The 24,254-nt window shown below is 43.4% G+C and overlaps 1 protein-coding gene across 1 annotated transcript in view; it reads right to left on the reverse strand.

The window, feature by feature from the left end:
• Positions 1 to 22,492, reverse strand: part of CLIC5 (chloride intracellular channel 5) — a 150,756-nt gene extending 128,264 nt beyond the window's left edge. The window contains exon 1 of the mRNA XM_003789238.2: positions 21,962 to 22,492. Coding sequence (XP_003789286.1) covers positions 21,962 to 22,492 — 531 coding nt within the window. The remainder of the gene's footprint in view (positions 1 to 21,961) is intronic.
• Positions 22,493 to 24,254: the final 1,762 nt, after the last annotated feature.

A 24,254-nucleotide genomic window follows, 5' to 3' on the forward strand; every position in this document is an offset into this window, starting at 1 on the left:
ACCTGATTGCTCATTTTGCTTCTGCCATCATCGCAGTGTGATTGGGGGCAAATTATTTAACCTCTCTGGGCCAGTTTCTACATGTCTCAGGTAAGCAAGTCAGATCAAATGACATGGAAGGTCCTTTCCAGACCTAAAGATCTCTGAGTCTCCATTTCCAGAGCTCAAGGTCTTCACTTGCAAGTTGAGGATAAAATCTTGAGTTAGCTCTAGGTCAAGCCATAACAAATGATAAGGTTTCTTTTTTTCCCTTCCTGTGATTCTGTAGTCTGGGCCGTCTCTACAGAGGGGATGAATTTCCCAACGATTCCTTGTATTCGTTTAAGCGCTTTACATTTTATAAAATGCAGCCTCATACATTTTATCTTCTGATGCTCAAGACTACCTTGTAAATAGAAAAGGCTGACATTATTCCCATGTCACAGATATGGAAATTCAGGCACAAAGACGTTACTTTGCCCAATGGCAGGCAGCCGTGATGCTAGTCTGAGTTCAACCTGGGTGCTCTTTCCTCTGTACTCACTGTCCAAATTAAGTCATCAACTCCGCCAAGTTAATGTGCCACTTGGGTAGGGTGGCGGTGGGATTTAGGACCCGTTACCTCAGCCTTCTTTTGTACATGCATTCAGCAAACACTGCAAGTCTACTGTTTTGCAGTTCCGGAGCCGGCACGATGCCAGCATGATGCTCGTCTATCTGTCAATCTGGTATTTTCTGTGTCTCTTGGAACACGAGCATGATGAGATTTCCCCCGAAAAAAAGGAATTCTTATTGTCAAATAAATGAGACGTTCTCCACACCACACCCTGTTTTTGAGATTTGCAGTACTTATTTGCAAGTGGAAGGTGCTGAGAAGTCCTGTGGCAAAGAGCCCTGTCCAAACACTTTAAATTTGCCACATCCCAGACCGTCCTTAGAACCCTTTGTTCAGGCGCAACAACTGAAAGATCACCGCCCGCAGAGTCTCCTGAGATCCTGATGAAATAAGTGTCTAGACGTGTGAAAAGGAATAACCTCACAATGATGGAGAAAACGGGACAGCGTCAGCAATGGACACAGGATTTAGACAAACTTCTGATGACAGGCAACAGAAAACACCACAGCTCAGCATAAGCCCCCAGAGGGGTTCAGAGGAGGCAGGGGCCGCACTCTCTGCCAGGACCCCAGAAAAGCATCAGTGTGGACTTGGCCCACCCCACTGGGTGCAGGGAGTGCACTGGGGGCCCCAAAGAGGGGGATCATGAAAGTCTATCTCAGAGCAACTGTGTCAGACAGCAGCCGACTCCCAGCTCCCAGCTCTGTGCACTGGGACCCTTTTACCTCCAAGCTCTACGTGGAAGCTTCTGTCCAAAGAAAGCTGTCTGAGGATGTGGGGAGAGCTCATGTTTCCAGTGTGGGCATGGCAGTACCCCGGAAAAGCCCTTTTTCTTCTGGTATCTGGAGAGCCACTCCCTTCCATATCACCCGAAGAGAAGGATGGCTGGTTTGACCTTCCCTTGTCTCTTCCCTTATAATGTAGTAGTACAGGAAGTTTTGAAAGAAGAACAATCAGAAAATAAGATCAGAGTTAATAAAAGTTAAAATTGTACCTGTAAAAGTGAAAAACTTAATAGAAGAGCTGGAAAATAAACTTGCTAAGACATCAAACAAAAAGTAAAAGAGAAAATGAAAGAAATGATGAGAGACAGAGGCCAAATATAGAAGGGCCAACATCTGACTAATGGATGTTACAGAGAGAGAGTGATCAGGGGAGCGGAGGGCGCAGCATGGGGCACACACAGGCTCAGCACAGCCATTTGCGTGCGAGACCCCAAACAGGTCAAGTCCTGCCCCTTGGAGCTGGCCGGCACACTAGTAGGGCAGACAGACAACCGACAGATAAAGGGCGACACCAGTACTATGACGAAAACAGGAGGAAAGGGGGCGAGAGTACGTGGAGGTGCCGTCTCAGACGCGAGGCGGTGACACCGAGGAAAGGCAGGAATTTAGCCCTGCTCAGTCAGCATTTGCTAAATGAATGAAGGGATGAAAATATGTAGACAGCAAAGTGACATGTTGCCAGGGAAGGCACAACCTCATTTTTTTTTCTTTTTAATCTCTGCACTGAGCAGTTCCCTTAGATCATCTCTGAGGCTGTCAATTTAGAAACTGGCCTTGCCTTCCACCCAGGAAATCCATTTTAATGGCTGAGGTCAGTATTAGTGATTTGAGAACTCATCAAGTCCCATAATGTGTTGGAAAACACCAGGCGGTGCTCTATCACAGTCTGTGCTTCTGTCCTCAGCTAACTATTTCCCCCTAGCTTTCCGGGGAGCTGGGGTTTTATACTGTGGCTATTTTTAGTTGTTGTCGCGGTGGCTGCTGGGACCAGATGCCTCAGGAGGCGAGAACTTTACCCTGGGAGAGGCATTCCACTCTGTAATCTTGCCCTGAAGAGCTCTCCAATAGAGATTTGACTGTTTACAACTTCGGAGAACTAGATTCCACCCCGGGGAACGTCAGACCAGGTACCTTTGCTGTACACTCCAGGGTCAGCAAGAAAGGGTCCCAAGTTAGCCAGTGGAGAGTTCATTTGGGCAGTTCCCACTCCAAACCTTGGAGATGAAGAGGCTGCTTTTGCTTTGGGTTTGACACACGGAAAGTCCTGTTTGGGGGCAGGCAGGGGAATGACACCCTCATACTGACTTTGCACAAGAGCACCCAGAACTGCGTGTCCCTTCGTTACCAGTCAAGCTAGGGACCCAGGCACTCAGGAAAGCAACCTGGAAGGCCCGGCTGGGAGAATCCAGCAGGTATTTGATCTGTCAGCCCTTTCACTTCCTTCTCTGCTCCAAGGAAGTCAGAGCAGGACTTGCTTTAAAGCTCACCACCGCCAAACTCTTCTTCCCAAAGCACACTTCTGACCTTGCGACTTCTGGTTTAAAACCCTCAGACGCGCCCTGCCACACACCAAACTCACTCTGAAAGCCTCAGCTGCAACTCGCAGGCCTTCGCTGGTCCAGGTCAATCCCCAGGTATAGTTTATTTCCCCTACACCCCCACTTTCAGCCCCCGATGCTCCGTCAAACCAGACCATTGAAAGTTCCCCGTGTGTGTATTTTCCCACCTCCGAGCCTTTTCCTGTCTGAATATTCCTTCTCTCAAAACTCATGTGTTGAAGCCCAACACTCCCCGTGTGGCTACACTTGAAGATGAGGATTCTAAGGAAGTAATTAAGGTTAAATGAAGTCAGAAGGTAGGGCCCTGATCTGGCAGGCTTAATATCCTTAAAAGAAGAGCTACCCAAGAGAGCTCGCTCCTTCCTTCCCCCAAGGGGACTGAGCAGGCAGCAGCTGTCTGCAAGGCAGGTAGTAAGTTCTCACCAGAACCTGGACGTGCTGGCACCTTGATCATGAACTTCCTGCCAGAACTGTGAGAAATGAATTGCGCTGTTTAAGCCACCCAGGCTGTGGTACTCTGAGCCGACCCTGGCCCTTCTCTGGGAGTCCCCCTCACCATTGCCATTTGGACCAAACGCCTCGAAGAAATGTTCATTTTCTGTGAACTTTTCTCAGCCAATAATAGCACCTTCATCTTCTAAGTTCCTAAAGGACATTTTAGTAATTGTTCACTTTTTTATTTAGTAACAGTCTAAAAGTCTTTCCTACCGAGCTGAAGGTCCTTGAAGGCAGGGGCCGTGGCTAGTTCCCTTCCATGTCTCCTATAATCATCTAGCACAGCTCCTTACCGTGTCCCATGGCAGATGTCCTTTGTTTTGTGTCCCCTCTATGTGAACTGCTTTGTATGTTCGGCCAGAATCCTCACAATCCCCTTAAGAGGAAAGTATGTTTATCTTTTTTTTTTTTTGAAGTTGGTTTATAACATTTTTTATATCAGATTAATATGAGGGTAGGAACGTTTAGGTTACATTGTCTTCATTTCTAAGGTAAAGTTCAAGTTGTAGTTGAGCCCATCACCTAGGAGTATTTTAATTAAAAAATGGTGAAATTTAATGTATGATGCCTCTTACAGCAGCTACGTGGAATAGTCTAACAGAAAGTAGAATGGCAGTTGCCGGGGCTGCAGAAGGGGGCAGTAGAGAGCTACTATTTACTAAGTACAGCCTTTCAGTTTTGCAAAATCATAGTTCCGTGGGTGTGCGGCAGTGACAAGAGTATGGATGTGAACGTGTTTAACGCCACTGACCAGTACTCTGAAAAATGGTTCAGAGCTCAATTTTATGTTATGTGTATTTTTACCGCAGTATAAAAATGGTGAAACTGAGGCCCAGAGAGTTAATCTGACTCTGATTGATCATCTAAGTAATCTGACTCAGATCATCAAACTACAAAGGGCTCATGCTTGGCTGTGAGCCCTGTCTGCCCACTTTTCCTGTTTGGTTTTATTTTGGTGGGTCTTCTTTCCCTAGTGCATAAGTGTTGGTGCTTCTCGGGGCTCCATCCTTAGCCCTCTTGAATTCTGGTTCAGAATTAGGAAACGGTGCCCCTTTGGACAAATAATGCAGAATAACCTCACCCCCACCCCTCCCCAGAGGCAGCCCTGCAGACATCTGGATTCTTGGTGGACTTGGATAGATGCCAGCCCCACGCCTCCCTTAGCCAAGTGCCCTTGTGTGAGGTACAACTTACACAATTAGTGGTGTGTGAGTATCTTGTCCCAGCTCTTGACAGCCAACTGTGCACATCTCTTCCCAAATCCCCTGTTCAGCGACACTGTATGGATAGCTTAAAATCAGCTATGGTGGCAGTATTTATGCTACAGAAATCAGCAAATGCTATTAATAAAAATAAGAGTCCCTCCCCCCACATCATGGAACCCACTGTTAATCACAGGTAGGCATACCTCTGTGCAGCGTACAGGAAAGCCTCATTTGGAGTCTCCACTGTCTTCCGCAGCAACCCTGTTTACGTCAGTGACTACAGCTATTATCTCTGCAAACCAATGACACCACTGTATCTAATCTTGTCCTTCTTTACAATTCTATACTCGTATGCGTACCTGTCTATGGGGCAGATCAACTATACAGTCTAAGAGCACAATAAAATGTTGAAACCCCTTCACCTACAGGAAGGATCAACCTATTCCGCCTCTAATTTATGGTGTCTTAATCCCCTTGGTCTTCAGTATCCACCTGGGTACCATGCCTCAAAAGTTCCGCCTCCTAAATGGTTTTCAGAATCATCCTGACTGCTTTCGTTTCACCTGCTCCTTGTGGTAGCTCAGACTCTCTTCATCTCCACCCTGTGCTATGAGGTTGCATACACTCATTGTAGTCTGAGAACCGTCTCCCTCCCTGCTTCCATTCCTCTTATTGTACCAAAGTTACCAGTGTAGATGCAATCAAGTCATTATTCTGCTTAACTTTTGATGACTTTCCTTTACCTACATGCTGAAATTCAGACTCCTTAGTTTGGCACAAAAGTCCTTCCACAGTAGAGTGTCAAACTTGATTTTCAGTCTCATCTATCACTGCTCCCTCCACTTTGTGAACCACTTGCTGATCTCAGATGCTCTCAGATTGTTTCCCCACTGTCTTGTTTTCCTTCCCATCCCCTGCTCCCCTTGAATTCCCACATAACCCTTCTGACCTGGATAAATCCAGTCCTCCTCCATCTCTGGTTGCCTTCACCGCCTATTCAGTACTGTGAATCGTATGCTCCAGAACCCAACTCTACCAGAACTCTAGAATTAATTTCCAATGCTTCATACACATGGTGTTAATCCTTCTCCCAGACCCAGGTAGGCAGAGCCTCACAGAGCGAGCCCCCCTCTTAGCTTTTATCTATTGCTCACAGTATCTGGCATGAGGTGCAGAGTGCAGGCTCAATAAAGATTTATCAGCCTGTTAATTTGAGACATATTAAAGGGATACATAGGAAGCAATGGGCAATTGACCAAGGGCTCAATCATGCAGCTATAAACTTTTTATTATGGAATGAGAACGCCCCATACTCACAAGAGAATTGCTTAACCTTCACCTTTATTTTCTGAGTAGTTATAAAAACCTCTTCCCCCACCTCCTGCTTGCTTTAAGACGATAAGTTATTTTGATGGAGGAGATGGGGTGGGGAATGGGGCAGAGTGAAGGATCCTGATCTCTGTGTCTGGTTCGCTGGTTCAAGGCAGCACTTGGTCCTAATGGATTGGGGGTGAGGCAGCTTTAATCCTCAAAGTTTCTGCCACAACTTTTGAGGATTTGGTGGGTCCTCCTGGCCACACCGAGACTCTCAATCAGCATGGGCATGGTTTAAATAAGATTTACAAAGGCTGATTATTAGTCGCAGAGCTTTGCCTAAGTAATTATCATTCACACTAATGGGTTCACACAAACTTTTATCTGTGTGAGTACCTTTCTCCAGTGATTTCTTCATTTTCTGTTTAGTGAAATCAAAGAATACTCATGCCTGCTTTCATTTTCAGACAAGAATAAAGGCCCAAAGAAGGCCTTGTGACCACATAACTGGTTAGTCTTCAAGCCAGATCTAAACCTGGGTCACCCTCCAGTAACAGTGTCCTATAGAACCTTCTGTGATGACAGTAATGCCCCATAGCTGTGCTTTCCAGTACAGTAGCCATTAGCTACATGTGGCTGTGGAGCACTTGAAATGTGACTAGCGTGACCAAGGAACTACCTTTTATTTCATTGTAATTAATTTAAACTTAAAATAGCCACATGTGGCTAATGGCCCCTGCCAGAATGAATAGCATCATTCTAGAAGAACCAAGCCAGTTTATAGAGTTGCTACTGTAAACATAAAGAGACCGCCCAGCACATTCTTTCCATTCTTTCCACCACAGAAGAACATAACAAAAGTATTTCTATAGAGGAGGAAAATGCCGCTGTAGTCCAACTTTTAACAAAAGGCACCCAGGTCAGTTATTTGTTACCACCTTATATGTTTACCTTCCAGTTGTTCTCACTGAAACCTCAGAACGTTAGTCGTTTCCTAAACAATGCATTCTCTTGTTTATTTGGCTGTTCCCATGTTACTGTTGTCCACCAAGTCCTATGACCAGAGGCCGACGGCTTCTGACAGGCCTGGCCCTTCTGCTGACACCTGGAACCAGCAAAGAAAGAGAAAGGGCCTTGCTTATAAAGCATAAAAGTGGGGCATGGCTTCAAGCCCAGTTTTCTAATCTTTGTCCTCACAAGATTGCACAAATCACTTGGTTTCAAGACTAAAACACGTGCTCCATGCACGGGGAGTGTCTCATACTCCTGAGGGAGTGCCATCTATCTATGAGCGGAGTTGCCAGTCAGCGTATTTTCCTATGTACACATAATAATTTATACTCTAGTGGACTCTGAACACTGGGGCCTGGGTAGCAGAAGGTAGCTAGACAATGAGACTTCATTTCGGTAGTAATAAAAGTCACTTTTTCTAGAGCTGTCCAAAGGAATTCATGGAACCACCAGAGGCTCCAATAGTAACAGATTAAAAGACAGATAACGTCCCACTTAGGCTTGTGTTGGTGAAGGATTAGCTAGAGACATCTGTTTCCTGTTTCTTCATTTCTGAGGACTTAAGGTACAAGACAAAGACTTTTCAGAAGACAATATACCTTTAAAAGAGAGTGGAATGAGGGTCAAAAAGGACTCTTGTGCCAGAAAGCCAAATATTTTTCTATAGCAATATCACTTTAATGTTATTGCTATTGCATTTTAGTTCCATTAATCTTCATGATTATACTCCGAACTCCAACTCACAGCTGAATTCAAGAAGACACTATTTTAGAAAGAAAGGAGAAATAACTCAAGAGAAACAGAATGTCAGAGTCAACTGTCACAAACATACAAGTGCAGGTATATCTGGATACAACTTCTCTTCCTTTCCTTTGGGTAGACACCCAGTAGTAGAATTGCCAAATCAAATGGCAGGTCTGTTTTTAGTTCTTCAAGGAATTTTCATAGTGTTTTCTATAGAGGTTGTACTAACTTAGATTCCCACCAACAGTGTGTAAGCATTCCTGTCTCACTGCATCTACACCAACATCTATTGTTTGTTGACTTTTTAATAATGGTCATTCTGCCTGAAGTAAAGTGGCATCTCATGGTTTTAATTGCATTTCTCTAGTGATTAGTGATGTTGAACAGGTTTTCATATGCTGGTTCTCCATTTGTATATCTTCTTTTGAAAAATGTCTATTCACATCATTTGCCAATTTTTAATGAATATTTTTTGTTATTTTCCTTGCTGAGTTATTTGAGTTCCTTATAGTTTCTACATATTAGTCCTTTGTCAGATGCATAGTCTGTTAATATTTTCACAATAGCAAAGATACAGAATCAACCTGTGTCCACCAAGTGATGAGCAGATAAAGGAAATGTGATATATATATATATACACATACACACACATATATATACACACATGATATATATACATACACATACATAATGGAATACTACTTAGCCATGAAAAAGAATGAAATTATGTCTTTTTCACTAACCTGGATGGAAGTGGATGCCATTATCTTAAGTAAAGTAACTTAGATGATGGAATGGAAAATCCATTCCAGGTCAGGCATGGTGGCTCACCCCTATAATCCTAACACACTGGAAGGCTAAGACAGGAAGATCACTTTTAGATCAGGAGTTTGAGACCAGCCTAATTAAGAATGAGACCCCATCTCTACCAAAAATAGAAAAATTGGTCAGGCATGGTAGCATGCACCTGAAATCCCAGCAACTTGTGAGGCTGAGACAGGAGGATCACTTAAGCCAAGGAGGAGTTTGAGGTTGCAGTGAGCTCTGATGATGCCACTGCACTCTAGCCAGGATGACAAAGTAAAACCCTGTCTCAAAAGAAAAAAAAGAAGAAAAAAAGGAAATGGAGAATCAAACATCACATTTTCCCACTTATAAATAGGAGTTAAACTATCAGTATTCATGTTTATATATAGTGGAATAATAGATATTGAAGACTCAAAGGTGGGAGGGTGGGAGAGGAGTGAGGGATGAAAAATTACTTATTGGGTACAATGTACATTGTCTGGGTGATGAGTATACTAAAAGCCCAGACGTCACCACTATACAATATATCTACGTAAAAACACTACACTTGTATCCCCTGAATACACTGAAATTAAAAAAATAAAGTCAATTTCAACAATCTCTGTTTCTGGCCTGAGGGAGTAAGAGAAATCAGATTTGCACTTAACAATTAGAGCATTACCCGCAGACCAACTGTATGAAATGATGGTCTTCAGACATTGGGCTTAGGCTGCACAGGACCCAAGCTAAGCCTAGCAGTCTCTCTGAGTTGAGCAGACAACAGAGTTTGGAGCTTAGGAAAGTCAAGGCAGCTAAGATTTGAAAATATAAAATACCAGAGCAGATGGAGTGAGAGAGAGTGTGAAAGAAAGAGAGAGAGAGAGAAAGAGAGGGAGAGAGAGAGAGAAGAGATTAGAAAGCACTCTGGAGACTTGCAGAGGGGTCCCTGAGAATCTTTGGCTAAATCCTAATCTGTATGTACATGTGAGGACACTACAAAGTATGGAGAAAGAACTAGAATTAAGTAGAAGAAACAATCCCAGGATCTCACTTAAGACTCGTAATAGTTTGTGTTTCTAGCAGGCAACGTGGAAAGACCTCATAGAACACAGAGCATTGGACAGAGTCCAGAAGGGCATTGCTTCAGTAACGGAGCAAAATTCACTTTAGGATTTGTTTGATGCATCTTTACAAGTCTTCAAAAGAGTCAAATTCATTCCAAGTATCTTAACTGCATCCTAGAATGAGGCCCAACACTATTTAAAGGAATACAACAAAATCCAGTATCCAACAATATAAAAAATCACTAAATCTGGCAATCAAAATATTACCAGAGTATGCAAATAACTTAGAAAATGCAACCCATAACCAAGGAGGGAAAAATCAATAAATAAATACAAACCTATATGTGGCTAACATTATAAAATTAATATACAAGAACATTATAACTGCTATATTAATATTAATACCCTGTGAACATAATAAAGAGAGAATTGGTAATCAATTCAACAACTTAGACTAAACAACAAATAACTTGAAGGACACAAATTACTAAATTCATTGACTAAGAAAGAGATAAGCTGATTAACACTGAATTTGCAAAGGCGGAAAAAACTGCCCACGAATAAATCTCTAGTGAGGATAGATAATTTCACTGGTGAATTCTACCAAGCTATGAAGGAAGAAACATGCCAATTCTACAGAAATTCTTCCAGAAAATAGATGAAAAGGAAACTCATCCCCAACATATTGTATGAGGTGTATATTAGCCTAACAATGATACTAGACAGATTAAAACAAAACTACAGACTACTATTCCTTATGAACATACACACACAAAACTTAAACAAAATTGTACCAAATCAAACCTAGAAATCTATAACAATAATTATAATAATAATAATAAATCATGACTAAGTGGGTTTTACCCCAGAAATACAAAGTTGATTTAACATTTCAAAATCAATCAATGCATTTCACATTAACAGGAGAAAAGGAAGGGAGGGAGGAAAGAAAGGAAGGAAAGGAAAAAACTCAAATCTGTATTTTGTTTCATATAGAAATTGAACTTAAAGCAAACCATAGAACTAAAGCTCCTAAACTTCCAGAAGAAAATATAGAAAAATATCTTTGTGACCTTGGATTAGACAAGTATTTCATAGATAACACACAAAAAGCACAAACCATAGAAGAAAAAAATGATGAAAAGAAATAAATCAAAATAAAAATCTTCTGCTCTTCGAAAAGCACTGTTATAAAAATAGTCAAGCCACAGACTTGTAAACTATTTGCAAAACATTTATCTGGCAAAGAAATTATATCTTGCACATATAAAGAACTCTTGAAATTTGATAAGAAGATGATAAAATGCTAAGATAATAATAAAGAAAATATGTGAACAAACACTTCAGAAAAGAAGATAGAAAGGGAGCTAATAAGTACATGAAAAAACACATAGCACACCGGTCACTAGAAAAATGAAAATTAAAGATGCAGAGAACTATCGCTACATATTTACTGGCATGCCTAAAACTTAAAAAAAAAAAAAAACCTGACAATACTAAATGCTGGAAAAGAAGCAACTAGAAATCTCATATGAATTTTGACTGCCACTTTGACAATAATTTGAAAGTCTTTTTTAAACCAGATTAAACATTCACTGGTCATATAACTCAGTAATTCCACTCTTAAATCTTAATCCAAAAGAAATAAAAACATAATGAACAGAAAAGCTGTACATGAGCGTTTATAACAACCTTGTTATTCACGGCCAACACCTGGGGAAGAATCTAAGTTTATACTGAATGTGTAAACAAACTGTAGTGTATTCACACAATGGAATATTACTCAAATAACAAGAAACGAACTAGTAATAAATCTACCCACACAGATGACTTCAAAAGCATTGTGAAAGAAGCCACATATAAAAGATTACACTTACGTGATGATGCCATTTAGATGATATTTTTTAAAAGATGAGACTATAGCAATAGATCGGTGATTTCCAGGAGGCAGGGGTTGTCTGGGAGGGGAGCATGGCATGGAGGCAGGAGGGAACTTAATGAGATGATGGAAATGTCCTATGTCCATTGTGGTGGTGGCCACATGACTGCATCCATTTACATGTGTCAAAACCCACGGAAGTATGCACTGAAAAGTGCTGAATTTTAGTGTATATAAACCGTATGTCAACAAAGTTTATCCTCCCAAAGCAAGGTACATAATAGAATTTATGGTGTATTACATCTATATCAACTAAAAGGAGAAAGAGTTTCAAACCTATGACTCTGTACAATATTTGCCAGAATGTGCATAAAATGTTTCAGGAAAAATATACGTGAAACATTTAGGACAGATTACCTCAGAAAATAGAAATAGGGTGTCGCTGAAGGGATCTGGTGGGGAGTAACTCTAGCTCTCCTTTCTTCCATCTAAAAAATCACAGGGCTGCCTGAGTAGGTTGACTATATACTTCAGAGAGAATATGACAGTAACAGAACTTTAAGATATGAGAGAGAGCCACAGGCGCCACCCCGGAAACTATTTTCTGTAGGATGGAACAGGAGGTGAGGATGCATGGGGCTCTGGACTCATCTCACTCAACTGTTTCTTTTTACAGGTGAGAAATCTAAGGTCCAGAGAGTGCGAATGATTTCCCCAAATGTACACAGTTAGTTGGTGTCAGAATCCAGATAAGGACCTAGTTCTTAAGTCTCATTTCAGAGATAATATCAATAAAGCAGTTGACCTACCACAGAGCAGATATTCCGTAAATGTGGGATTCCTTCTTACTTCCTGGCACACTAGCTGGCTTCTCATCTGGACTTGTCATCCAACCTACTCTACCCCAAAGTCAGATGTCAGCAGATGCAGGGACATAATGCTAAATGCTGACCAGATTTCCCAGAACACACCAGAGAAGCTTTCCCTCCAACAGTTTGGTTTAATTTAATTCATCAATGGACCAGACTCCATGCTGGCTGTGGGGTACACAGGTAAGACGTAGCTGGGAAGCGCTTTTCCTATGGAGTTTTTAATCTAGTGAGGAACTAGAAGACACACCCTTAACCAGGTATTTGTACTAGGAGGTGACAGTGCTAAGATAAAGGTAAGTGTGGAGGGAGAAACACTCAGAGCGTCTGGAGGTTCAGAGACAGCTGCTCAGGAATATGAATCCGGACAATCAAGGCATTGGTCAGATGAAGGACAGGAGAAGGTGCTAAGGGCAGAGGGGTGAGCGTGGGCTTAGACAGATAAATGAAGAATCTGATTTGTGGGGAGCTCAGCACTCCTGGGGCGTAATGTGTGAGGCAGGGTGTCATGGAGTTGGGACTAGAGAACCAGTTAAGTTGTTAGGGACAGCGTGTCCACAGGCCTTTTGTGTGATGGTCAAGGGTGAAATGGATCATGTTGGTGATAGGCAAAATTTAAAGCAGAGATGTTAAGTGTTCAACTTTCAGTTTTATTCCAAGAGATGGTCCTTACTCCTTTAAGTGGGTGAAGACTACTTGAAAGCCTCAGAAGTAATTATTCAGTTACTTTGACCAACGTTTACAGTGCTCCCCACAACAAGCTCATTGCCCCACAAGACACAGAGCTACAGAGATAAATAAGACCTGATTCCTTCCTCAGGGAGCCGACAGTCAGGTCAGTTACCTTTAAATGACCTCTCACCTACTTCTCTAACACTGGCTCCCCTTTGAGACTCTGATGGGCGGCCTCCTGGCTCCAATTGACACTGCTCACTTTCTCCCAGTCACTAGGCTTAATCTGGCTTCTGTGTGTGTTGACAGAAAGTGTTTGGTAAGTTGGGCTGATGCAGAAACACAAAGTCAAGCCCAGGGGCAGGTTGCACTGCATGGCCTTGGCCATGGCCACATGGCTTTTCCAAGCAGTCTCTACAGCATCTCACCCCAACTGCTGTGGGACTCCTCATGTCCTTTCACTCCAGCGTCCCTTCAGAGGTCAACAAATCAAATGAAGCACTCAGGATACTGGCTTTCTGCCCAACTTCAGGGTGATGGCCAGGAACAGGCCAGGCATTCTCATGAATGTCTGAGAACTAAAGAGATGGAGGTACAGACAGCGCACTGAATTCTCACAAAAACCCTTGCATTGGGGAAAAATGTGGATCCCCAAGTGGCTGCCCATGTCCAGAGGTTCCCATGCTTCAGTGCAACTCATTCTTCTTTCAGGGGATGTAGGGGGCTGAACAGTGGCCCCCCAAAAGTTATGTCCATCTGGAACCTGTAAATGTGACCTTATCTGGAAAAAGGGTCTAATGGGTATAATTAAGGCCCTTAAGATGAGATCATTCTGGATTACAGTGAGTCCTAAATTCAGTGATGAGTCTTTATAAAAGAAGGGGGGGCCAGATACAGAGACACGTAGGGAGGGCCGTGTGATGAAGGGGGCAGAGATTAGAGTGAGGCAGCCGCAAGCCAGAAATTGCTAAGAGGCCCGAGAAGTTGGCAAAGACAAGAAAGAGTTCTCCCCTAAAACCTTTGGAGGAAGCGTGGCCCTGCCAATACCTTAACTTTCAACTCTGTCCTCTAGAAGTGTGAGAGAATTAATTTCCGTTATTTTAAACCGCTGAATTTGGGTTTATGACAATTGCCTTATGAAACTCACATGGGGGGCAGGAGTACCACTGTGACTGCTGCTGCAGGCCCTGGCACAAGACTTCCTCCTCCCCCACTGCCCTGGAGACCCTGTGGGGTCGTTTATTCCCTCTTTCATTCAACTATCATTTAAAAAGTGTGCCATAGGGGGAGGTGCCTGTGGCTCAAAGGAGTAAGGCCCCGGCCCCATATGCCAGAGGTGGCAGGTTCAAACTCAGCCCCAGCCAAAAACTGCATAAAATAAAAATTGTGCCATGCACCAGGTGTGTGAGAACGCATGAAAGTCATTTCCTTTCAGAATTCACAGCTAGAGCTATAGAAAGACATAAACAAGTAACTACAACATTAAATGAGTTGAATTATATCCATCTCCACCTCTACTCCAGTTTCTATGTTGAGGTCCTAATCTTAGTAACCTCAGACTGTGACTGTATTTGAAAATAGGGTCTCTAAAGAGTTCATTTAGTGAAAAGGAGGTCATTAGGGTGGACCCTCATCAAAAATGACTGATGTCCTGGGGCAGCGCCTGGGGCTCAGTGTGTAGGGCACTGGCCCCATATACCGAGGGTGGCGGGTTCAAACCTGGCCCCCACCAAGCTACAACAAAAAAAATAGCCAGGCATTTTGGTGGGCACCTGTAGTCCCAGCTACTTGGGAGGCGGAGGCAAGAGAATCACCTAAGCCCAGGAGTTGGAGGTTGCTGTGAGCTATGTGACGCTGCCAAGGCACTCTACTGAGGGCAACAAAGTGAGACTCTGTCTCAAAAAAAAAAAAGACTGATGTCCTCATAAGAAGAGATTATTTAGACGCAGACATGCACAGGGGACGACCACGTGAAGACAGAGAGAAGACAGCCATCTACATGCCGAGGGAGAACCCTAAGAGGAAGCCAGCTGCGGACAGCTCCATCTGGACTTACAGCTTCTAAAACTGTGAGAAAGTCGCTTGCTGTTGTTTGCAGTTCTTTGTCGTGGCAGCTCTAGACAAGTGACAAATTAACTGAGGTAAGAGCAACGAAGGAGCCCGGAGGACACCCAGCCCAGCCCTGCCTTGAGGGCCCAGGAAAAGCATCCTACATGGTGACTTCTGGGCTGCGTCTGAAAGGACAGTCTGTTATCCCAAGAAGGGAGAGCTTTGAAAGGGGACACCTTGAATAAAGGCCCAGAGTCATGAAATGACATGAAGTGTGTAGAAAAGGGCACTCAAATCAACATTTTTAGGACAAAAGGTGAGTGAGGAGTGGCAGGTGATGAGGTCTTGGCTAAAAGCCTGCTGGACCCTGAGGGCCTTACCGTGCTTTCTCTGCACCCTGGCCTTTTTCCGGGGGTGATGGGAGTCACTGCATAGCCAGAAGCAGGAGAATGACAGGGTCTGGCGCGCTCTGAAGAAGCACAAGTGGAGCCTCCTCTTGGCTCCACGGCTAATTGGCTGGCGGAAGCCTCTCGGGAGAGAAGTGAGTCTAGCAGAATGAGTGACCAGCTGAGTGGCTGTGGTCAAGACGGCAGTGGCCAGTGGTAGCCAGATGGAGAGTAGAGCACACATTAGGAGGCAAAAATTGTTGGATAGTGGGAAGCAAGAAAAAGAAAGAAATACAAGTTGCTCAAAAGTTTGAGTTTGTGTAACTGGTGATATGACCTACCCGGCTGGTAGGATTAGTTATGGATAAATTGGCATTGATTTTCCAGTCTCCTGGAAAAACTGGATCTTTGGGAATACTGTGGATCTTAGTTCGACCAAGTATTTATTTCCGAGTATTTCGGCGCTGACATAATCCCCACATAATGATTTGGGTACTGATCCTTTATTACTTTCATGAGGATTTTTTCCCACGGTTTCTCCCCATGGTTTCTCAGGATGCTCAGAGGCAAGCAGATGACCCCACAGGAAAGAAAGAGAGTTGGGGTCACTCCACAGCATATTCCACCCCCTCCCTGGAGGGCGCAGAGGCAGGAGTCCCAGCAGGGAAAGTGGGATGCGTCCCAGCAATAGTCAGCATTTCTGAGAGTTCACGCACCGCCCCCCCCCACCCCCCCGCTATAGGGTTTTCAATGTTCCTGGACCTCCTAAAGCATATTCAGGGACATCAGCACCCCAGAATACAAGTGCCTACATAAAGAAAAGTGCCCTGGGTAGAGAGCCTGAAGTCCTAGCCTGACAGTAACTTGGAGGCAGCTTTTGGCAAGTTGCTTGGCTCCTTTGGTTTCTGATGCTTTTATCACAGTGCTAGGATTGTATGACCTCTTCGATGGCTGGCATTCATTCTCAAAGCAAACCAGCTCATGTGGGCATCTAGACCGTGATTTAGAATAAAATTGGGGCTTGACTGTGTTCCCCGCATCTTAATTAGGAAGAAATTCACAACAAGAATAGAAATCTTATTCAAAACTGCTCATTGTTTCACTTCTATGTGCTCCATTGGTTCTATGAAAGGATAATCAACTGGACACACGAGACAGGCTCAGACTTGTATCTTCTCAGCAAATGTCTCCAAGAACATACCTTGACGTGTCTTTTATACTGACATAGCAGGCTGTTCTTAGAGGATCATGGCACAGGACGACCCCTGTAGGGTTCTACTTCCAGGCATCTGAACTTTTGAGCAAGCCAGCTAGGCTATCCCAGACTCACACAAACACATTTTTTACTGGACACTATATTAAAATAACAACAATCAAAACTTTGTGCTGAATCCATATATCTCCCCTCTCCCCTGCAGAATATGAAGTGACTATGCACACACATTTAGATAATAGGTAAATCAGCATCACACTGGCTAGTTTCATACAGAAACTTGTGTATATGAATCTGAGGATCTAAATATTTGGACACATCCAGATGGTCAACTGAAGAAACCCACAGTCTTAATGGCACACCATGTTTTTACACCTCAATGTTTGAACCAATCCTAGAAATCAAACATGATAGTGTTTGTTTGGTCTTGTTCTACACCGTAGGTGGAAATGCTTTTTAATTTGCTTATCTGTCACCCTAAACGTTGTTTTGCTCATGACAGCTCTCCCAGCTTAAATGACAGCAACCTCTAAAAATGTTCTGTCACTCTTGTTCCCTTCAGAATCAGATCCAAGCCCATTATTTGGCTGTGTGAGGCAGCACTCCTGGGTCTTCAGCCTCACTGTCTGCTCTGCGCCAGCATGGACCTTCTGTTCATCTGGCCACATGGGTCTAGCAATCCGTGTGTGTGTGTTTGCTGTGCCTTTGCTTCTTCTAAGTCTGCTGCCTAAAAGATCCTTTGAACCATGTATCAACATCTAAATCCAGTTTCATTTCCTTATGGGATTTTATACTTTCTCACCTGCAATGAGAAATCTTAGTTTGCCTCTAAGGCAAATGAACTAAATGTGCTGTTTATAAAAACTCCCAGTAAGAACTGAGAAGTGCCTACATTCCTCCTCAGGATTTGTTCTCATCAGATCTCGGCCAACGATGGGGCCCACAGATAATAATGGAAAAAGAAGGCCAGGAAATAATATTTGTCTTTAATTGCACATACTTATCAATGCAAAACGAACATTTACCCACAATATATGTACATTTATTCAGTTAAATTATATTAATTTACTGCTGTAAAAATGTACTATCTTCATTATAAAATATATAATACGTTAATATTTGAAAGGATTAGGTAAAATTAAATACCAATGTTGCCTATTCTATTTTATTCCAATTCTAGTAGTCTAATACCACAAGGATTACAAATGGGCACCCCATTAATACCATGACCATTATGAACACATCAGGCTCCTTGCTGTGGCAATAACAACAATTACTGATAATTCTGTGATACTTTCTACTATGCCGAGCCAGATTCTAGTCAGTCACAGAGTAAAGATGCTGGGCTACAATCTAAGAAATAGTAACCAGGGTTATTACGGTCTGACATCAGGGGGCACCATTTATATTAAATATTTTCTGTGACTAGTGCCCCCTAAATTTGTTCAGTGAACAACCTGTGCATCCCTGCACAAGGACCCTGTGTGTGTCCTAATCAGACCATGGCTGATTAGGCCCTGAAGACATTGTCCAAAGGGCAAGTTTCACATAAACTGAGCATGAGCAGGAGCGTTGGTCGCATGCGGATTCTTCAACCACACCCAAATCTAGACAGCAGAATTAGCATTGAGCAGGCTTTTTGACTGGATAACAGGTGGTGCCATAGCAATACACACTGATGAAGAGACGGGACCACCCACTAGGAATCAAAGCCTGGAAGAGCTGACAGGGCTTGCATTTCAAAGATAAGAAACTCAAGTCCAGGTATGTTTCAGACAAATGATTGACAAATTCATGTTGGAATTCCCTGAGTAGTGCACTTTCCACAATATAACACTACTTGTGTCAGAATAAGCTATTAGGATATTTATTGAATGTTTACTTACTACAAAGCACTGTGCTTAATAAATGTACTTATTTCATGAATCGTTCAAACTCATTGTAATAAATAATAATTTAGGTAGGGGGTGGTGGCTCACATGTATGATTCTAGCCCTGTAAGAGGCTGAAGGGGGAGGATCCCTTGAGCTTAAGAGTTAGAGACAAGCCTGAACAAGAGTGAGGCACAGTCTCTATTAGCAACGTAAAAATGAGTGAGGCATAGTGGCATGTGCCTGTAGTCCCAGCTACTTGGGAGGCTGAGGCAACAGGATCACTTCAGCCCAAGAATTTGAGGTTGCTGTGAGCTATGATGCCACAGCACTCCACCAGGGCAACAGAGTGAGACCCTGTCTCGAAAAATAATAATAATAATTTAGATTCCTATCTATGATACTTACTACATGTCAGATATTATACTAAAGAATTTAGATGCATCATCTTATTTAATCCTCCTAACAACCCCATGAGGAAGGCATAATCATAACACCCATTTTACCAGTGGGGAAGCTGAGGCTGAGAGAAGCTTAGCAACAGCAACAAAACTTAATTTGCTAAGCCAGGTTTCAATTTCATGCAACCCGACTTCAAAACCTGCTCTAAAGTATATCTCGCTTTCCATAATCAGTGATATCAGGTATTCATTTGTACCATTTCTCTTTGCAATTATCATTATCTGAATACACTCTTCCTTTTCATTAATCAGAATATCAGAATGCTGCCCTATCTCCTTCCTTCCCTCCCTCTCTCCCTCCTCCCACCTCTCCCCTCGACACACACACAGCAAGAGATACAATCATCGGTTTTCTCAGTCATACATTTCTTGAGAAGGGGTCCATAGCTGAAATGGGCATAACCTTCCCATTCACTCAGTAGCTCTGACTAAATTCTCTAGAGTTAACCATGACCCTTTTGTACTTTCCAGCCACATCAAATTCATCAGGAAAACCTTTGGGCTTTCTCTTCAAAGTGATACCAGTCCTACCTGGCCCCACCCTCATCTCCTGCCTGAAGTTTGTCAGTTGCCTCCAAATTATTCTCCCTCTTGCCACTTCTACCCTTCCTTAGTACAGCCTGTCGTCAAAAAGGCAGCCAGAACGTTCCTTGCCAAATCGCCCAGTGACTCCCCACATCCCTCAGATAAAAGTGACAGTTCATCCAATGGCCCACAAGGGCCTCTGTGCTCGGCAGCCCCCCAGCCTCACCTCCTACTCCCTCCCCTCTCACATCACTCTCTGTTCCCCACATCCACCCCAAAGCTGCAGAGTGCTACTTCACATAGCAAGGGGACTTGCAGATGTGATTCAACTAAGGATCTTAAAATGGGAGGATCATCCTGAATTATTCTGGAGGGTCCACTTTAATCACAAAGACCCTCACAAGGGGGACGCAGGAGTCCTGTGACGGGGACTGTGCAGCAGGAAGGAGGTCAGCTTCTAGAAGCTGCAAACGGGACGAAACAGATTCTCCCCTAGAGCCGCCAGAAGGAAGACAGCCCTGCTGCCTCCTTAATTTTAGCTCCCTAAGACTCATTTCGGGCTTCTGACCTCCAGCGCTGTAAGAGAATATTTGTGCTTTTTAAGCCACCAAGTTTTTGGTAATTGATAAAGCAGCTAAAAGAATTAATACACCTGTATCCAGTTTTATGTTCTCTACAGCATCAGCATCACTGGCCATATTTTGCATTTACTTATTTGTCTATTGGTTGTTCCTCCCACTACAATGCAAAGTGCATGAGAGTCAAGAATGATTTTCTCACGTTGTAAACCCAGTGCCTGGCACAGTATCTGTTGAATGAACAAATGAAATGATATGTTTGAACTGATTCATTGGTATTTCTGTTTGGTTCAACACCCGTGATAGACTAATTTCTAGTGAGATAAACGCTTTGCCAAATTTAGATACAGTGTCTTGATGGGTGACGATGATGATGAAGACACACCTTGAGTATTGCATGAAGTACCTTTATATAAAGATAATGACGATGATGACAACCCACCTTTATTACATGAGGTTGCACGGGTACTTCTGTCCTGAGGAACAATACAGCCACTCCTCACTTTTAAAACGTGTGTTTGCACATTGTGCCACAGCAGGGATGTGGATATGGGGGCTGGAAATTTGCTTGAATCCACCTGCTGGAGCATCACCCCTGCCCTGGAGCCCTCCCATACACCCTGTCCTAAATGTCTACAGCGCCCCCACTCTCTGTGTCATCCCTTATTAAGTTTTATTATAATTCGTCAAGCCAAGTCTGTCTCAACCAACCAAACTGTTGGTTTCTCGAGAGTAAGGGCCCTACTGTGTGCTCTTCCCCCCAAATGCTCAGCACAGTACCAGGCGAGGTGTGTGGGGAACATTAGTGTGAACCAGGCACTGAGTTACGTGCTTTTTAAAAGGACCTTACAGCGGGCGGCGCCTGTGGCTCAAAGGAGTAGGGTACCGGCCCCATATGCTGGAGGTGGCGGGTTCAAACCCAGCCTTGGCCAAAATAGAACTGCAAAAAAAAAAGGACCTTCCAGCAATTAGAGAAAAATATGAAGTGGAAGATAATCAAATCATTTAAATTAATAAAATGTATTTCACTGGAAGTGTTACTGGGACGTGTTCACTGGAAGTGAGTGTGGACTCGGGTTTTGGTAGGCTCGTAGGGTAACCATTTTTACTGGCAAGAAGTAAAAGTATTGACTAATACATTGTCTTCATTCATATTTTAAAAATTCCTGTAAATTGACTCGTGTGGCGGATGTTGGGAAAGAGGGTCTTCCACCTTTATTCATGAAGATGGTTTATCTCTGAAATGCAGTTTTCATTTTGATAACGTTCATAACCCTAATCTTTATTACATTAGCAGTCTGAAACAAAGATCACCAAAGTGCTATTTAAGTATTACAGGCATTAAACATTAACACTGGCTGTTAGTGCCTTACTACTACTAAAATCAATGGACTTCATCAGAATTTCAGTTACACTGTGCCAAAAGGGCAAGCCCAGTGACAGAGGTGACATTTACCAACCATGTATCTGCCAGTCCTGTGACCTTAGAAATATAAGAAGGAAACTCCAACACGTGACTGTAGATCTGACTTTCTCTCACAAGCTTCGGTTTCATTTTCAAAAATCATACCGACAAAAGGAGTTTAACCAGACAGAAAAATGTACTTAACGTCTGTCCCAACAGTAAGGATTTGAGCGGCAATTTCAGCTCACTCACGTGAACTCTTAAGAAGTGCTTTGCCTGTGGCGTGCAAAAGTCAAAGCACTTTAAATGCCCTTTCCAGTTTTCGCAATTTTTAAGACGCCCTGGGCGCACTCTGAAGTGACCGATTTAATCGGTCCTACTCTTGAGTATCTGTCTATCCAGGTCCAAGGACCACCACGCCATGCACCTTTCCCCAGTTGCTCAGAGCAAAGCAAAGCCCCAGTTACACCCCCTGCGTGTGCAGGCAGCCCTTACCTTCACAAAGAGGCTAATCTCAGGGTCCATGGGAGCTGCGTCCTTCTCTTCCCAACCATCAGCATCAGAATAGGAAGGGAAGGAGTCTTGGCTGGCAGAGAGGGCCTTGCTGTGCTGGATGGTAAATCTTGAAGGAGAAGGTAAGTCTTTCCCCATCAGGCTTCTGTTCTCCTGAGGCTCTTCTGGGTAGGGCTCCTGGTCCTGAGATGGTGAATGCAACTCTGCCATTGGGATGCCCCTGTCCTCCTGGGGCTCACCTGGCTGAGAATCATGGGCCTGACAGCAGACCTCATCAGGTGAGAGGTAGCCTCTTTCTGGTTGGGAAGAGGCCAGGCTGCTCTCTTCAACCCCCCTGGCATAGACTGACACAGAATCATACACATGGGTGGCACGTAAGTTGTTTTCCGGCCTTGGGTCTTCGTGGACATCATGGCAATGGGGAACTTCCTTTTCTTCTGGCTGGTCAGGAACCTCATGGGGCCTCTGTTTTTGGACTGTGTCGTAGATGTTACTGTAGTCTTCGTCATCCATGTTTACTGATCTGATAAATCTGTTTGCAGGCAAAGCTGAGTAGATCTGAAATGAGGAAAGGGACAGAGGGTGCTGCACTGCCTTGCAGGGGAATCAACGGGCTTTTGAAAGGCAGGGACTAAGGACAGCTCTCAATGACAGGTCTCGGCAATCATTCACCGGACACTTTAATAAGCAAACCACAAGTCCATTGAGCAGAAGATAAAGCTTGCACACTCAGTTAACTCCTTCACTTCTGAAGACATTTTCTATAGACTCAGGGAAGATTCTTGGGATAAACCAGAAGTTGCATTGAATTATCATTCCGGGATACACTGACATTCTGGATATTTAACTGTTTGTGACTAATAGAGCCCCCTCCTTGGACTGTCTCTGAATGCATACAACATTGAAGACCCTCCTGCAATTCAGTGGAGAATCACAAGTCTTCATAACAGTAACTCATCTATTTACAGCCAAATTTGTTACACCAAACAATTCTTTATATATGGATACCCTATGATAAATGAATTATACATGCACCAGTTGGGTAATGAATGACATTCAAGTTTCTTATCTGGAGCCACCAGTAGGTGATTAAATAGCAGAAGGAAAAGAAGATAAAAAACGCTCTGGCCTATGGGCACCTCAGGACAGAGCACTCAAAATAAGGGACTCAAAAATTCATGGCTTCCATTTTTATTTTTCTCTCTCTTAACTCTATCATCATCACAGTCAGAAAATACCCACCAAGATCCTGTTACGTACAGTACATTGAACAGAATCCTGAACAAAAGAGTTAGAAGGTACAGTCTCTGTCCCCACGGGGCTTTTAAATATAGTTGGGGGCCAGGAAGAGACATGAAAATAAAACTACTTAAGGTTTTACTAGAGCAACTGACCCAGGTACGGAATAGGCGGTAAAGAACTGTACACCCAAGGCTACCCAGTTGATGTCACCTACAGATGCTGGAAAAAATATGGGCTCCTTATTTTTTAATCTGGTACCGCAAGCGGCTAATTACCACTTCTCTTCACCACCCCATGCATTATCCTTTTCTGTGAAGTGAAGAGTCTGGTCGTACAGGGACTTTAATGTCTAGAAATCACATGAAAATTGAAGAAATGCACCTGCACCTGGCAGGTCTCAAAGCATTTGACGGGCATCTTATTAGCAGAACCCGGTTGTACTCCTTGTCTCCAATATTGTATCCAAGAGTCTTCTACAGGGAACTAGAGCGGTATTTCTATAATCCCAGCTTTTGGGAAAGCTTAAAGAATAAATAAGAGGAAAGAGGATAGAGGTAGACTTTAAAGGATACTGATAAGGGTCCTTTATCTTATTGAAAAGTAAGTCTTGGCTTGGCTCGGCGCCCGTAGCATAGTGGTTATGGCAACGGCCACATACACCGAGGCTGGCAGGTTCAAACCCAGCCTGTGCCAGTGAAACAACAATGACAACTGCAACAAAAAATGGCTAGGTGTTGTGGTGGGTGCCCATAGTCCCAGCTACTGGGGAGGCTGAGGCAGGAGAATCTCTTGGGCCCAAGAGTTTGAGGTTGCTGTGAGCTGTGATGCCATAGCACTCTACCAAGGGTGACATAGTGAGACTCTGTCTCAACAAAAAAAGAAAAAAAAGAAAAAAGAAAAGAAAAGTAAGGCATAATGGGTCCAAATACATGATAAATTATCACATGTTCCAGAATCAGGCATTTATACCTGAATGAAGCCCAGCTCTAAAACTCCCCTCATGGCTCGGTGCCTGTGGCTCAAGTGGCTAAGA

Source organism: Otolemur garnettii, unplaced genomic scaffold, assembly GCF_000181295.1.
Source record: "Otolemur garnettii isolate 467f Iridium unplaced genomic scaffold, OtoGar3 scaffold00031, whole genome shotgun sequence".
NCBI lineage: Eukaryota > Metazoa > Chordata > Mammalia > Primates > Galagidae > Otolemur > Otolemur garnettii.